This window comes from Chelmon rostratus, chromosome 5 (genome assembly GCF_017976325.1).
Source record: "Chelmon rostratus isolate fCheRos1 chromosome 5, fCheRos1.pri, whole genome shotgun sequence".
Classification (NCBI taxonomy): Eukaryota; Metazoa; Chordata; class Actinopteri; order Chaetodontiformes; family Chaetodontidae; genus Chelmon; species Chelmon rostratus.
Genome location: NC_055662.1, coordinates 26,231,782 through 26,247,722, shown reverse-complemented (window position 1 = coordinate 26,247,722; position 15,941 = coordinate 26,231,782). Strand labels below are relative to the sequence as shown.

The following is a 15,941-nucleotide window of genomic DNA, read 5'->3' as shown; positions in this document are numbered from 1 at the left end:
TTAGTAAGATAACAGGGCTTTAGTTTGAAATTACCCACTTTCCACTGAATTTATGTAATAGATTTTTATTATAATGGAATGACAGTTGGGATCTGTGCCACCAATTTCAAAAGCCTTGGGGAAAATTAACATGAATGATCCATGTTCATATTGAACACACCTTTTGAAGTAGAATAAAACATTTTTCCATTGTCATTGTCCCTGATATGCCACAGAATACACCATTAACTCTAATGGGGGGTGTTTTTTGGCATGAAGTGGGTCAGATACAAACTGTCCACACCAACATGTGGATTGTCCAGAGTTACAGTACTGGTACACCAAGAGAAAATGTCATTTTTCATTGCTGTGAGCACCACAAGCCAAAATCCCCTCCCCTCAGCTGTACTGGGGTGGAGGCAGACATGAAAGAGACCAGTATCTCAAAACCAAAGCTACCTGCATGGCTAAATACCAGCAACATGAGGTGAGAAAGCGCATCTGGTTGAAATTTGTGTGAACCGGCCCTTTAAAGTATGTATCCTGTAGGAGTTACACAGTTCCAGTAGAGGGCGGTATAGCCTCATTAAAAGGGTTTTCATCACAGAGACATGGCAGTCAATCATCAGAGATGATGCTGACATGCACTGACACTGTTTGAATCCGCTATTTAATGCTCAGGTACGTGATGACGTCACAGTGTCCTGAGAAACGTTTCCAGCCTTCGTGCTGTGTTTGAAGAACCACTTACAAGCTTTGAACTTGGATTTAAAATAACTTTGCCAACACCGATAATTCAGAGAGGGAGAAAATAAACATTAGGAATATTTATTACGGATCAAATGTAGCTTTTTAAGTGACTATATTGATTTTCTGCTGCAGTGTAGCAGTCTCCTGTTTCTCCATCTACATGTCATTGAGATTTAGTGATGAAAATCAATGAATTAATAAATCACTTTTACGCAGATTCACCTCACAGTTCCCTCATATACTGTATCCTTTTTTTTTTACTGTGAACTAAATAACACCTCACATTACATGGACAAAGTCTGCACAGCATATCAACTCTAACTGTGGACTTAGAGGGCTGAATCAAGGACAACTAGACTTGCAAATAGGTAAATGTGTGGACAATATGCCATATACAATATGGGAGTGGTCACACAACACTTCACACATCTCCATTGCATGTAAAGAACAGGACTAGATGCATACATTCTTCAGTTTCTGCATGCAATCATTGACCTCATACAGCTTTCTGTGCAGCAATTATAAAGTTTTGTTCCAGAGCTTTATTTATTCTACTGTTTATATAAAGATAAATGCTGTGTATTAAATGTGTGTCCTGCACACAATACAGTACGTAACAACAGAAAAACTAGACTGATCTGATTCTGCGTTGAGATGCTAACAGCGCGGAGCTTTATTCCAAACCAACGTGCCTCCGGACACGTACACTTGTGCTGTAACGTCGTTGTGCCTGACGTGTTTAGCTTTCGCCCTCGTCCACGAGCAGGTTGTTTATCTGAAACTCACAATGAACGCCCCCCCTCAGCCCATGTCCTCTGTCACTTTAATCTGCAGTAAACTGTCCCACTACTTTATATCTTTATCCCACAGATAAGAGCACTGGAAACTTACTCTTCTTTCTCTGTCTGCTTGTCTTTCTCTGATTCTCTCTCTCACACACACACACACACACTGGTGGCAGCCACACAATCAATGTTAACCATCGGGCGAATTGGATGCAGCAGTGTATCTGCTGATGGGAGAAGAAAGGCCGCTGCTCTACTGGTACCGTAACATGAGGGATCCAGTTACACTACCCGAGGAAGTTTATGAGTGTTCACATGTGAACAGATCAGGGCTGTTTTAAACCTCCTTATCAACTCCAACAAGTTTGTCAGACAGTCACGGCATATTGGAGCACTGACAAAGGCTGCCTTTGTGGTCGGGGTTTGGTTCTCTCCCCATCTGTTATGAAGATCTGCTTATTTTTCAAAGCATCATTGGCCACCTTGAAGAGCACGACGACGGCCCGACGACCACACCGCTCACTGCAGCTCACAATCAGATCCCTAAACACACAGACGAGGAAGATAAACTCCTCAGACCTCACATTTTACCTGCTTTATTTCAATATGTCAGAAAATGTGGCCGTGTGATGGCAAAAACTATGATCCAAACATAAAGAGGAGGAGATAAGACGCTGTTGTTGTGAACTCCTCCTCGCTGCTTTTCATCGTTCACTCGCCAAATCCAGTTGATCCAGGTGGTGCAGAGACAGATTTAGAGTCACCCCCCAGTGCCTGAAGAAGCAAAGAGAAGGAAACAGACAAGAGGATGTTGTTGTTAAGTCTTCTGTGTTTGTGAATCAATGTACCGTGTCTCTCTGAGCCTTCGGAAGTGCAGGCATTACAATGGCAAGTGCGGAAAATAATACTTCTTCTAACCTTCAGCTTCGTCCTTCAACGAGCTCCTTTATCTGATGAGCGTGTTCGTATACGGCCTGAGACTGTCAGATATTCAGTGCCGTCAAAACAGATGCTATCGGCCCTCTTCATGTCTAATTACCTGTTTACTCCAAGGGCCGAGAATGAATGGCGCTGTTGATAAGAGCTCACTTTAGTTTAAGGAAATCGTTGAGATTTAAGATTCACATTTGATTACATTTGTCCCAGCTTTTACATTCTAAGCTTTAAGACAGTGTGTGCAACTTTCTCTGTGTTTTATAAGTTGATATTTCAAAGTATTTATAACTAAAGTGATGCTTGTTTGAAACATTTAAAAAGTTTGAGGAATGATATTATTATAGACAAACAATATATTTCTCAGTAAGCTGTATAAAATATATGTTTATTCTAATCTTTTGACACCTGTTGCCCACAAGTAAAAGACATATAAGTTTAATCTTTTGACACTTGTTGCCCACAGGTAAAAGTCAGACAGGTTGCTGGCGTGCGAGCTCTCAAGTCCGCCTCTATCAACTCCATCGGTCCTCTGCTCACACTTTGGTTATGGTGCTACAAACTTAACCTTCTTAAATTTGTAAAGCCCTAAATCCTGCATGCCATCTTATCAGCACTGTAAGGCACCCAGCCTGCCAGCCTGCATGACGCTACTTCTTAGGCCACATTGCTGGTATTCAGCTTTTATATAAATAGTTCAGTTGCTCCTGATTTCCTTGAATTATTTTCTCCAAATACACTCAAGATACTTTGAAGGAGAGAAATGTAGATCTAGAACGCTTCACATGTAAAATGTGAGTTTAAAAAAAAACTCATTTTCTACAGGATCCAAGGAACCTACAACTAAATTTAAATATCCATAGATTTTACACTTTAAAATGATGTCAGTTTATTTTAATGCAAACGTTATAATATAACACAATGGGATACATCTCTGGCACTGAACTGATGCAGTGGTTTTCATTCACACTAAATACGAAGGCAGGTGTAGTCATGCTACAGGTCTTTAAATCTGATGCACACTGTGTCCTTTCTCCTTGCTCAGAAAGTGGAGACTCAAACAGAAGTGGCCTATATTATCTGTTATTTATTTATTGGATGCTGAACATGGTAACGCTGCGTGAATGCTCATGTCAGCAGTTACAGTGACAATCACCCTCCACCGCACCTGAAGCTTCAGCCTCGTGATGAAGGAGGCAGTGACCTCGCCTGTGAAGGTCAGCATAGGTCCTGTGCAGGAGGCCACGTGAGAACAAAAGGAGATGCCTTTTATATTCAAAGCATGAAGAATATCAGTACGCTTGAAGATAACACGCTGCCTTCCGTATCTACCTGTGTGATGCCCTGGACGCACTCTGTCGTACACCTGCAGGCGGTTGAAAGATGCCCTTTAAGCTAAAGGCTAGATGCAGCTGCCGTGGGACCAGATGACACAGATAGCTTCAAAGTCACAAGATGAGCCATGGTGGCAGAAAACCAGCTGATACTTAGAAATGTTGAATTATAAAGATTTTAGCATAAAGGCTGCATTATATGTAGAAATATCCTCGTAACTTGATTGCATTGAAAAGTTGCAGTGCATTTAAAACTTTGTTCAGCATCACTTTTTAATTTCTAAAACTAGAGACGTTCTTTTATCTTCCACTGAAAACGTTATGACCACTGTTTGATCACATTAGCTTATCGTTGCAGCTCGTTTGAAGTGGCGTACACTGGACTGTTGTCTACGACTTTATAGTTAGCTATATGAAAAAATGTAGCTCTACATGTGATTTTCTGTCACATTTTTGATTATGTTTGACAGCGGTATGATTTTAAATAGTTCTGACAGGCTCTAATGAAGTTTTGAATAAAATCTATTTAATTTAGAGACACTATTGTTTATGTAATTCATAGATTTTGTGATATTTTCCTGAAAGAATCAGCCAGCCGCTGAGCCTTTTATTACAGCTTTAGATGGCATTCCAATCTCTCATTGCCAGCATCTTCTCTTACCCTCTGTCTGTCCCACAGCGGTTAACAAACAGGTTCTGTTACTATAATGGTCACATTCATGAGCCTCAAGCGAAACTGATTGAACCTGAGACAACATGTGCCTTTGATTTAAAAAGTGATGTACTTTAACCAGATTTCTGATCATCTGGAGGTTATGACTTTGAAGTGGTTGTTCTCATGTGTGAAGTACCGTCTACTTGCTGTATATTTCTATGTTCCTTTATGCATTGTTTATCTCTATTGTATCCTGTTACTTTTCACTGCTTCAGCTATCCATGTTTCTCACGTGGGTCACAATTTGCTTGAAACGTTCACAACGTCTAACAATGTTAATCTCTTTTTTTTTTTAGTTATTTTAAGCATTTTTTTTTTAAGAAAACGTCTTTGATAATAAATTGCAGTTTCTTAGTGGAGTACAGGAGCTTTCCTCATGACGTCACCTCTAGAGAGTTGCAGTTTATCTCCATCTTTTCATCGGGTCAGGGCTCTTTAAAGGAATCAGATCTCATTCTTTGGCCCTCATTTACAATATCGCCCCCATCTCTGTCTCGTCTTATCTGCTCAAGCAGTTTTACTGTATTATCAGAGTTTAACTCCACACAGATATCTTCAGTGTCTCCAATATAAAACACTCAAAGTGTCAGTATTAGGGTGTCACTCTTATAGCTTATAACTAAGGTGCTGTGTTCCCCCAAACTTCAACACAGAGCTTTAAGGGAAAGTATCAGCATTAATTTAACGATAATTAACTGACTTCAGTGAGCAGCTGTTTCATTGTGCAAACCCACATCATGTCCAGACGTCATGGTTTTGCATCACATCATTTTTCTCAAAGCATGAAAAAACTGTGCAACGTGTTTATGAACAAAATCCTTTTAGATGGCAAACTGGTAACACATGGGTTCAAAATCAGCGTCAAACAACAAAGAATCAACTTTGATAGTGAACACGGAGCCTAAATATCAGGAATATTGAAGATATATAAATCACAGCTTCACACATCATTTCAGTTTCACCATAGTGTTGCCCCCCAGGGGCCACTGTAGTCCCACAGGTAGGGTCTGTACTGATAAGCTCTGCAGAAGGAGGCGATTAGTGACGATCGGACCACATCTTCTCTCAGGCTCAGTGCCTCTGCTTTGTACACGTCCTTGCAGAACTCTGACGTCTGCTGCTTCCGTTTTGTCTTGTACCTCCGGTTCTGAAACCAGATTTTCACTTGGGTCTCGGTGAGTCTTAAGCTGCTGGCCAGGTGAGCCCTCTCTGGGGCCGACAGGTATTTCTGGTGGTTAAATTTCTTCTCCAGTTCAAGCACTTGGAGGTGTGTAAACGCAGCTCTGGAGCGCTTCTGTTTCCCCGTGGAGGAAAAACTGCTGGATTCTGACATGCTGGGACAGGATTTGTCCAGAGACCCTGTGGAGTACAGATCGGCTCATTACTCTGTAACAGTCAGTGCGGAGGTGGTTCAAAAAGAGCTTCTTCATCATTATTAGGTAAGAAAAAACAACTGCTATGAATAAAAATTACTCTTTGAGAAACATTTTTTACCTTTAAAACTAAGATGGTAAATCACAGTCCTACAACACGTCATGATGCAGACATTATTTATCTCCCACATTCGTGCTATTGAAAGCGTGCAGGAGCTCACCTGTCTGCACTCCAAACGCCGTCTGCTGAGGGCAGAGCTGCTCTGAAAACACTTCAGATTCATCTTCCCACTGCGAGCATCTCTCCATCTTCTGCGAACAGCATTTGCTGTTAAATCTCGTGCCATCCTTGATGGAGAGGATGTCCTCTATGAGGAAGGAAGTCAGAGGCTTGACCGCGTCAGACATTTCCATCCAGTAATCCACAAATCGGAGGCCTCTCAGTGCCAGAGGGCTGCAGAAGTAGTTGAAGTGTCTCGTCACACACTCGCACGGCCTGAATTTATACGGGAGCAGGGGCGGGTTTACTGCGAGGGAGGCGGACCAAGTGCATCACTCTGCTGCTACCTTCAGGAACTTTCATTTGTTGGCCTCTTCAGAGCAACTTGATGGCAATTTAGAGATCAAACAATAATAACGTCTTATCAAAAAGAAGGATTGTACTTTCTCATATAACTATTTTAACAATTTTCATATTTTTTTTTAATCATGCCCATGAATAAAAGCACATTTGCTGTAAAATACAGAATTTATAGAATATATGTACATTATGTCATAAATGATAACAGTTCCTTTTTGAACAGATTTAGATAACAAATCCTCCTCTCATGAAGGTTATCATGTTCAGTTCTTGCTAAAACTACTCTGGAGACGTGTTGACTCAAATTTAGGGTCTTATTGGAGGCTGTAGTTTGTGACAAGACATATAGTAATTATTCATGACTGTATATTGCATTATACAGAGTAATATTTAGTTAGTTCTTTATATAACTGAGATGGAGAAAACATTAGAAACTCCTTTCTGTACAATGATGATTGTATTTATACTATTTGTTTTGCATTTTCTAGTTTAATCCCGTATTTAGTACACTGCATGATTTACTCCAACAACATCTAAACGAACTTTATGATATTTAAGATTAGGTAATAGACTACTATCACATGGGTAAACAGTGTATGAGGTGGAATCTACAGTGGATAATCTCTCTCAGTGGAGAACTACATCAGCTCAGTGGAGTAACCCGGTTGTCTGCAGGGAGACGGCATCAGGAGGGAGGGAGGAGGGGGGTCAGAGTGGGTGGTCAACCTACTGGAGCACTAATGACTTGGACACATTTAGGCCGGCTCCTGAATGGACACAGTCGTTGCTCGCCGGCTGTTTATTTGTTGTTCTCCGTGACTCGGCCTGACTTTCTCCAGAGGATGGGGCGTTTATTAGCAGTGTCTGTGCTCCTCTGGGAGTTCGTGCTTCATTTGGAAATGCATGAACGCAGGTATGATAAACACCATCCTCTCCGTGGCCCCTGGCCCTGCTGACTCCTCCAGCTTCCTTGGCACCAGCCACACACCGAGAAGTCACCAACACCGCAGTGTCGTACAGATGAGTGCTTGCTTTCACTTGATGAAAGTGCAGCAATTATATTTCCATTAATGTTAAGTGCTGTGTGCTTTACATGCAATACGTGTATGTATTTAAAGCCGTACTGACTCCTGTGTTGTGATCACTTATAAAAGCCATCTGTTTCAAATCTACAGAGGTTCCTCTTTAGCATTAGCTGCTGTCTCGTCAACAGGGTATTAAGATCATCAGTATGATATGTTTCACCTTGAATTCTTTGTCTGTGACCGTCTGTCTGCAAAAGCATGTTTAAGTGTAAGCACAAAAAGCTTTTATCCTTCCGTCTAGACACAGCTCTTACACTTTTTTAATCCCCTTTTGTGTATTTTTGGATAATACAGTACTGAATATGGAATTAAATGTAAAAAGGGAAAGAGAAAAATGGAAGAAAATGGAACTTTCTGAATCCACTGGAAATTCAGAGGTTTATTTCAAGCGTTGATCACTTCAAAAATACATCGAACAAATGTTTAATTGTCAAGGAAACACATGTACTCATTTCAATGACAAGAGCGGAAACAAAGCCTGCAGCCTTTTTAAGACTCTGCCATCCATGCTGTCATCCTCTACCCTTATTCTGAGACAATCCACATGATTGCTCTCAGTCGAAAACACTGACGTTTCCTCTCTATCTATTGTGTCCTGAGCGTTCAGTGCACAGATATTCGGCCGCATAGTTCTGCATCAGACGTGACACAGTCGAACCTCTGACCTTTCAGCCAGGGAAGGCATTTGTCTTCCACAGTCCCTGCTCTGCGGTGACGATGTTTTCTTTGAGCCGCCGAAAGTTGTTGTGCCATCAATCTTCCGTCGTTTTCCTGCTATTTCTTTGTCTGAGATGACGAGACGTGAGACTTTGTTGCAACTGTAGATTTGTATCATCTCTGTTGTCATATACTGTAGCCTACACCTGTGTTATTGCACAAGTTTTTCACTCCTGTGTGTCGTCTGACAAAACAGATATGTCATCGGTTTGGACGGGTCAGTTTGAGGTTTGCAGACAAACCTCTAATCATGACAAAATCAGTCTTCCTTCCTTCTAAATATTTTGCTTTTTTCTTCAAAGCAGGTTGAACTTAGAAACACTCTCCCATCCACTCCTACACCAGTGACACTTCCTTGTTGACAGCATTAATCTGAAAACTTGTGAAGAAAACCTGTACAGTTGCTGGTTATTTCTCATTAACTTCTGGATTACAGTAATCTAATGAATGCTGGTTTAACATATTTGGTGTTTTAGATGATAACAAGATGCAACCTATTTTTGTGATGTCACTTATATGACTTTTTCGCCACGTGACAAACGTGCACTTGAAATGTCTTCCACTAGAGGGCGCTTTACAGCCTCGCATCAAATCCTCACAGAGTAACAAAGCCAGCAGCCACTTCAAACTACAGCAACAGCCTCACAATGAGCCATTTAACAAAGGATTAGTTTGAAGCGAGTCTGATTATGCATCGTCAATTGTTATCTAGCTACACGATTTAGCTGTTACAGCAGGGCGGATCCTGAGTTTGTGAATCATCTCATAAACACCAGATTATCAGACTGGCTTCATGACATAGTCAGAGACATGTCTGCCGTCCTAAAGCTGACGTAGCTGCAGCATGAGTTAGAGCCGTTGTTGAGTAAACCATAATGGGTCTTTCACTGATGGCCAGAATCACGTCATCCGCTATTTAAACTGACCCTCATCACAACAGTGTAATCAAGCATCTTTATTTTGGGATTCTGCATTCATTCATACATATCTCTATCACATCTCTCACACACACAAACACACGCACGCACGCATGCACGCACGCATGCACGCACACACACACACACTGGTTATTACATCTCTCTCAGCCAACTTTCAGCAGCTTACTTGCCCACATGTGCATCTGCACATGACTCTGTCTGATTAAATGCATCACAAATCACTCAATAAAACACAGCTTCTCCTCTTTTTCCACCAAAAATTGATCTGACAAGTGAAAGCATGAAAGTGAACTGGAAGAATTTGTTTAATTCTTTACCATTTACATTACATCTATGTTAAAATCTCTGCGCTGGCTACCTGTCTGCTGCAGAACTGATTTTAAAATCCTTTCACTGGTTTAGAAAGCTCTTAATGGTCTTGGTCCAACATGCAGGATTTTTCAGACTGATGTTTGGCCTATGAACCCTCAGGTCCCTTCTGGTGGTGGTCTGTGGTCCACATTTAACAGCCGTCCTGAAGACCTGAGGCCAGCTGAGAGTTTTGCTAAGTAATTTGTGTATGTATTTTATTTATGACTGCCTGTCTTCAATTCCTGTTTTACTGATTGGCTTGTGTGTGGATGGGAGGGGGGTTGTTGTTTAAAGTGCCAAAAAAATAAAGTCTGATATTGCTTTCTGTCCTCTCTCCACATTTTAATGTTATCAGTTTAAGGTATTTCTCACTTCATGCATAAACAAGCATTAAAGCCACTTTGCACAACACACCCACCATTAACATAACTGCTGTAGAGTCTCCTCTCTCTCTCTCTCTCTCTCTCTCTCTCTCTCTCTCTCTCACACACACACACACACACACGCACACGCACGCACGCACGCACACACACACACACACACACACACACACACACACACACATTATCTGATCTCCTGAAGTGTCTCCGGTCTCCGCTCTGTCTGCAGCGTCATCCTTATCTGTGCAGAGATGCTCCTTCAGCTCCTCTCTCTCCTCCCGGAGGTGTTTCTCCTCAGTGTCCATTAAAAAGTGACAAACGTTTTTTTTTTTTTTTTTTTATGCTCACTTCAGTCAATTATCATTTGAACGCAGGAGCACGTGCACCAGAAGCCGCACAGGGTCGATGGATCTGTTATAATTTTTAACTTAATCCATGAACAAAGTTTTTTAACCATGTTTTATGAGCTTTTGATGGGATATTTTAATTCCCATCACAAGTTGACATGCAATCTATCACTTTTAGGTGTTTTATTATAAATGTAAGAACCAATCAACAGCTTTGACTGAATCAAACTGAGAAGTATTTGTTTTGTAGTGCAAGTGACTTCAGTCCTCTCTGAGGAGAGTGACAGGTCGGACTGGAAATGCTTCCCGTTTGATTGAAAGTTTGAAAAAGTTAAAGAGCCACTCTGTCTGCGGGTTTGTTTACCAAGCAAAGCTCCGGGACGGGACAAGCTCTCCGGCCTTATCAGCGGATTTGTGAATGGGACAATAATGAGCTCAGTTTGATAGAGCAGCCCTGACAGGTCAGATGTCACTTCATCCATTAGCTGTTTGATGGCTCTCTTTGATAAAGTGCGCGGAGGACAGCTCGAGAACCAGTTACCAAAGGTTTCTAATCAGGTGCGCTGGTTTTAATGGGATGCTAAGAGGAACATTACACATTTGGACTGGGAGTGATGGATCGATACTTTTTGTCACATTTGATACAGAGTTTATACATAAAAGACCTTGAAGAGATTTGTTTTAAACGTTGGTGTTTGTAACAGTGGATGAAAGAGTATAGATTTGTTTAAAAGCGCATAAATAAAAATGGAATTACAGAAAGAAAATAAGAGCAGGATTAAATCTAATTAACGTATTTTGTAGATTAGTTGAATAACATAAACTTTTTTTCTTAAATTCAGAATTTTTAAGAATTTAAAGTGTGAAATATTTAAAGAAAATTCCAAATGGATAATAACGAATCTACAATTCAGTGTCTTTTATCCAATCAGCTGATTTTTAATTTGACAGTAGAAAACAGATACAAATCCACACCTAATATACATTAAAAAATCTTGACATGCTACTTTACAGATTATTTGTATTGGTTTAATCACCAGCCTCTCACACCCTGTAATGACGCCTGGAAGTGTCCGTGGCTGAAGGGCCCCTCGCTGCTCCCTGTTAGCTCGGCCAGCTGGTGAGTGCTGGCTGAAGGAGGCGCACTGTGGTAGCTGCAGCCATACGCGCCGCTGTTTGCATATCCAAACACGGGATTATAATGTCCAAGAGTCACATTATAAGATGCTGAATGTGTGCCCGCGCTGCACAGCTTCCCGTCCCGCACCAGCACCGGCACCGCCACCCTCCTCGGTGCAGCCGGGTACCCCGCCAGCTCCAGAGACTTGTCCTGCCTTTGGCGCTTGCATTTGTACCTCCTGTTCTGAAACCAGATTTTGACCTGCGTGGAGGTGAGTTTGAGCATGTGGGCCAGGTGTTCCCTCTCCGGGGCGGACAGGTAGCGCTGCTGTCTGAAGCGCCTCTCCAGCTCCGACACCTGGGACTGGGAGAAGAGGACCCGGGGCTTCCTGCGCTGCCTGGGTCTGCTTTTTGAGTCTTTGTCACAGTCAGGTGAACTGTCGAGTCCGCTTATCTCTGCACATCAGAGGAGAAAACAGTCAAATAAAGGCAAACTCTGTAAAACCGACTGAATTTTCAACCTGTGAACTATTCGACTTCCAAAAACTACAGCTTACATTATGCACATTTAAATCAAACATGTGAAATATTTAACAATATCTTATTTTTCTGAAGTAAAACTATAAATCTGCTGATACATTTTCTTAAATCTTAAATCTGAAATATTTCACTTAAAAAAACATATCATGTCTGCTGTATATTTTATATTCATGTATTTTCGCTTTAACATTAAAAAGAAAAATACCATTATTATACTTCTGCCACTTGCTTGAAAGAATAAAATTTAGTAAAATAAATAAAACAACAAAGACAGGTTGAATAAAATCGCTTGAGCTGGAAATTAACTTGAATAATTTCATGTTTTAAAGACGACACAGTTCAAAACTTCAGCAAAATCAGAACAGATAACAGTGAATAATTTGCCACAGGTTCCATCAGTTACAAATGAATATTATAGTTAATAAAAAAAAATTATAAATTGTTGCCATTTTCTCTGTGCACCTGATTGTAATAATTGACTGAATAATGATAATGAAAATTGATCCCTGCGGTCAGCTGATCACTTTTGGATGTTTGGTGGTAAAACACTGCAAATACATCGACTTTCTCGTGTATTTGTGCTTATTGGTGAGCAATTCCTCATGATATTTTTTTTCTTTTGGTTTTGGTGGGCCATGTTTAATCCCTTCTGTCACGCACCTAAGGCCACGTTCCGTCGGCCTAAACCTAACCACAAGCACAGAGCGCACACCCGGACCTGACTGTTGATCGTGTTTCCATCGTCTCACCGTGTTCATTCATCTCCTCTTCTGCTGCAGAGTTGTGAATATCCAGATTCTCCTGCATCCTAGGGACGCACGGCTCAGGCTGGCACTCATAAATGTGCCTGCTCCGGGACGCACCGTGCACGTCCTGAAACTGCATCGGAACAACTTGATCGGTGATCAAGAATTCATTTTCAAAGTGGTGCTCCAGCTTCAAAATATCCTTCACTGAAAAGGGCGTCGTGGTGGCTGAACTGGGATGCATCCCCAACATTCTGAGTTGGCTGAAAAATGATTTGGATCCTTTTTACGCGCTGTTCTCGAGCCGCTGGTGATGCTGCCGGACGTGTCTCTTCGCTGACTGATGACTGAAGGCCTGTGGAGATTTGAATCAGTTAAGTGTCCAGCCAAAGAGCGAGATCTATCTGTCACCCCTCTCCAGAACGCTGGCCAACACCCAGGCTGCGCGCACAGCTCCCTTCCTTCTCACCTTACACAGGAACACCTCACATCTCACCCACCCTGCTCACCGTGCCTCTAATTAAGAGGGTTCATTAAGAAATGAGACTGGCCTGAGTTTTAAACTGCAGCATTGCCTCCTTTAAAAATGAGTTCTAAACTTTTGGGAAAAAAAATAATGATTTGGGGTTTGTTTTTAGTAATCATGAAATAAATGTTCGATTAAACTTTATTCCTTTTCCACTTTTTCGTGGATTTCCAAACATACTGCCTGCAGGAAAAAAATGTCGGAAAAAGTGAAACTCTGCCTGACTAATGAACCCGTTTTAAACGCGGCTAATTTATTCAGCATACCCCAAACCACGCTTCTGGTCAGCCAAGTAAAGCCACTTAATCAGCCTGCAGGTCCTCGGGGGTTGAGTGATCTTAGGTGATGTTGACCAGCCTTACCATCAACATTGTTTTCCTGCCGCGTTATTAGTGTTCTCAGGCCACAACAAACAGTAACATTATACCTGATGTTGTGGAAGTGGAGAGGCGGCGGCGCCAGCCTGCGATGCTTGACTGAGGCCGAGACGCGCGTCCACACAGACAGGAACAAGGACAGACACGGCCTGTCCCAGTGCAGGACGCAGGGAGGTAGATGGAGGCCTCTTATAGCTCTCAGCATTGATTGAGATTGTTGATAGGTCCTTTATGTTGGACAGCTGGAGTAATAACAGATGGTAAAAAAAATAGTAAGGCTACAAAACACAGACTTACTCCAAGCAGATCTAATGCATGCATTGTGTCACGAGTCCTGTTTCTCATTATTTAGAAGTAAGTATAAATTTAGTTGATAAAATTAACACTTTAATGGATCATTAATCAATGGATGCTAACTGTATGTGCACATGTACAGCTCAGTGACTTATTTTTTACATAACTACAGTAGTGAAGTACTGATTGTTGACAATAAAAAGGAACTTTTTCTTCTTTTTCTTCTTCTTCTTCTTCTTCTTCTTCTTCTTCTTCTTCTTCTTCTGGTTTGTGTGGACCCCAGGCGTGCTGTCCAAAACAAGATCAACTTCACTGCTACTGTATGCCCTCAGATGCTGCTGGAACTGCACCTGTGGTTTCACTGACACCAGTAAACCCAGTTCATGCATCCTGTAGAAGTCAGCTAAAGACCACTTAAAGTCCTTGTTTCTGAGGTTTAACTTAAACATGCTGCAGACGTGGTCTAACAGAGGTTTATGGCCTTGAGTGAAGTGTTAGGTAAGATTTACACGTCAAATCTTTCACTATATATGACCATTAAGATCTTTTTTCTGAAGCCACAATGCCCCCTGAGGGTCTGAGGCTCATGGAGTTTTCCCAGTTGGTCAGGTTTTCGCAAACTACAGTATTTAAATATATGAAGTATTTTAATCCAAAATCACATTCACAGCTGCAGACCGGTTAATCTGCATGGGAGCAAAGGGTTTAAACTCTACAGACCTTCTTACCATATGTAGCATGTGCTGAGCACTGTATTGTCTCTGTATAGTGACCTGATGCAGGATGGTCATAACATGCACAACATCCAGGACCTCATTAATGCCCATATTAGGTACAACAGCATAAAGGAAATTGTATACCTTTTTGCAAAGTAGAAGCTCTTGAATCACCAAGTGAAGACACGTTTTCATCAAGATATTCTCTGAATAACAACAAGAAAAAAGTGATGACAGCAGTGAGTAGCCAGAGCAGTCCAACCAGGGTCGCAGTTTGTCAAAATGACTGTCAGACTGCAAGTAGGAGAGTGAGCAGAAGAACAAGTAACTGATACAGCAAGCGAAAAACCAAGCAGCTGACCAGTCTGACCACAGCTGGTATGTAGCTTATTAATTACTGTGGCTGCTGCTGCTCGGGTCACGTCAAAAACAGAGAGCATGTTGACAATTTGTGCTCCGGCCATGGTAACCACACTCCAAATGACTGTTTGGGCTGTGGTGGAAATAGTTGATTTTCCTGCTAGTGCAAGGCTAGAAACAAGGAATACACCTGCTCCTGCCGTGGCAAACACAGCACTGATGCCTGCTTCCACCATGCACAAACAACTGCTGTTCCAGTTATCGGCTTAAAAGCAGCAGCAAGTCTGCACGTCTACCGGTAACCGTTCCAAAAAGCCAATAAACCAGCAGCCATGACTGTTGAGCAGCTGATGGCACCTTCTGTTGTCATCACGGCAACAGCTGCTTTAGCTGTAGAAAAAGCAACAGCAATGCCTGCTCTCATCAAGGTGTGAGCTGTGCAAGCTGCTGGCCTCCGCCTGTCCACAGCAGCAGCACTTCCTGACCTGTGGGGACGCCCAGGTGACAACTCTGGCCTCGAAAACTCAAACCTCTGCAGCGATAAGTCTCACGTCTAGCCGATGAAGACCTTGCTTGGTCCGAGGGATGAAGAAAAGAATTCCTCCTCTTCTCAAACGTTGAGCTCCTCACAACCTCCTCGACAACAATGGACATTGACTTCATAAAATTTAACAGCTGCAAGTCCTTCAAAGTCCTTGCAGTGATGAATCTCAAGACCAGCAGGCCCGAGGAGACTCCTCATCATGATGAAGAACAAACCTCTCTGCTGAAACTGCACCTTTTAACATTCAGCCTCAACAAAGGTGCTGAGGTTGCCACTTTAACTCTAAACTCTCCTGATGAATGCAATCCAACTGAGCAACGTGGTGGTGTTTGCTGAAACGAACGACTGGGTGGAGCAGTTAGTTGTGGTGTAAATAGGTTTGTGTTGTGATGATGAAGAGGATTCAACATTCTAACAGACAAGAGAGGGTGAAGAGAATAACGTACAACACC

The 15,941-nt window shown here is 41.9% G+C and overlaps 2 protein-coding genes across 2 annotated transcripts; both read right to left on the bottom strand.

Moving 5' to 3' along the window:
* Positions 1 to 4,752: 4,752 nt before the first annotated feature.
* On the bottom strand, positions 4,753 to 6,335 carry nkx3-1 (NK3 homeobox 1). The gene is made up of 2 exons (XM_041937494.1): positions 6,091 to 6,335; positions 4,753 to 5,855 (listed from the first exon to the last, which is right to left on the bottom strand). The coding sequence occupies exons 1-2, from the start codon at positions 6,281 to 6,283 to the stop codon at positions 5,455 to 5,457; spliced, it is 594 nt and encodes a 197-aa protein (XP_041793428.1). The 5' UTR covers positions 6,284 to 6,335; the 3' UTR covers positions 4,753 to 5,454.
* Positions 6,336 to 11,300: 4,965 nt separating this feature from the next.
* Positions 11,301 to 12,925, bottom strand: nkx2.7 (NK2 transcription factor related 7). Its single transcript, XM_041937916.1, has 2 exons — positions 12,676 to 12,925; positions 11,301 to 11,842 (listed from the first exon to the last, which is right to left on the bottom strand). The coding sequence occupies exons 1-2, from the start codon at positions 12,923 to 12,925 to the stop codon at positions 11,301 to 11,303; spliced, it is 792 nt and encodes a 263-aa protein (XP_041793850.1).
* Between the last annotated feature and the right edge of the window lie 3,016 nt (positions 12,926 to 15,941).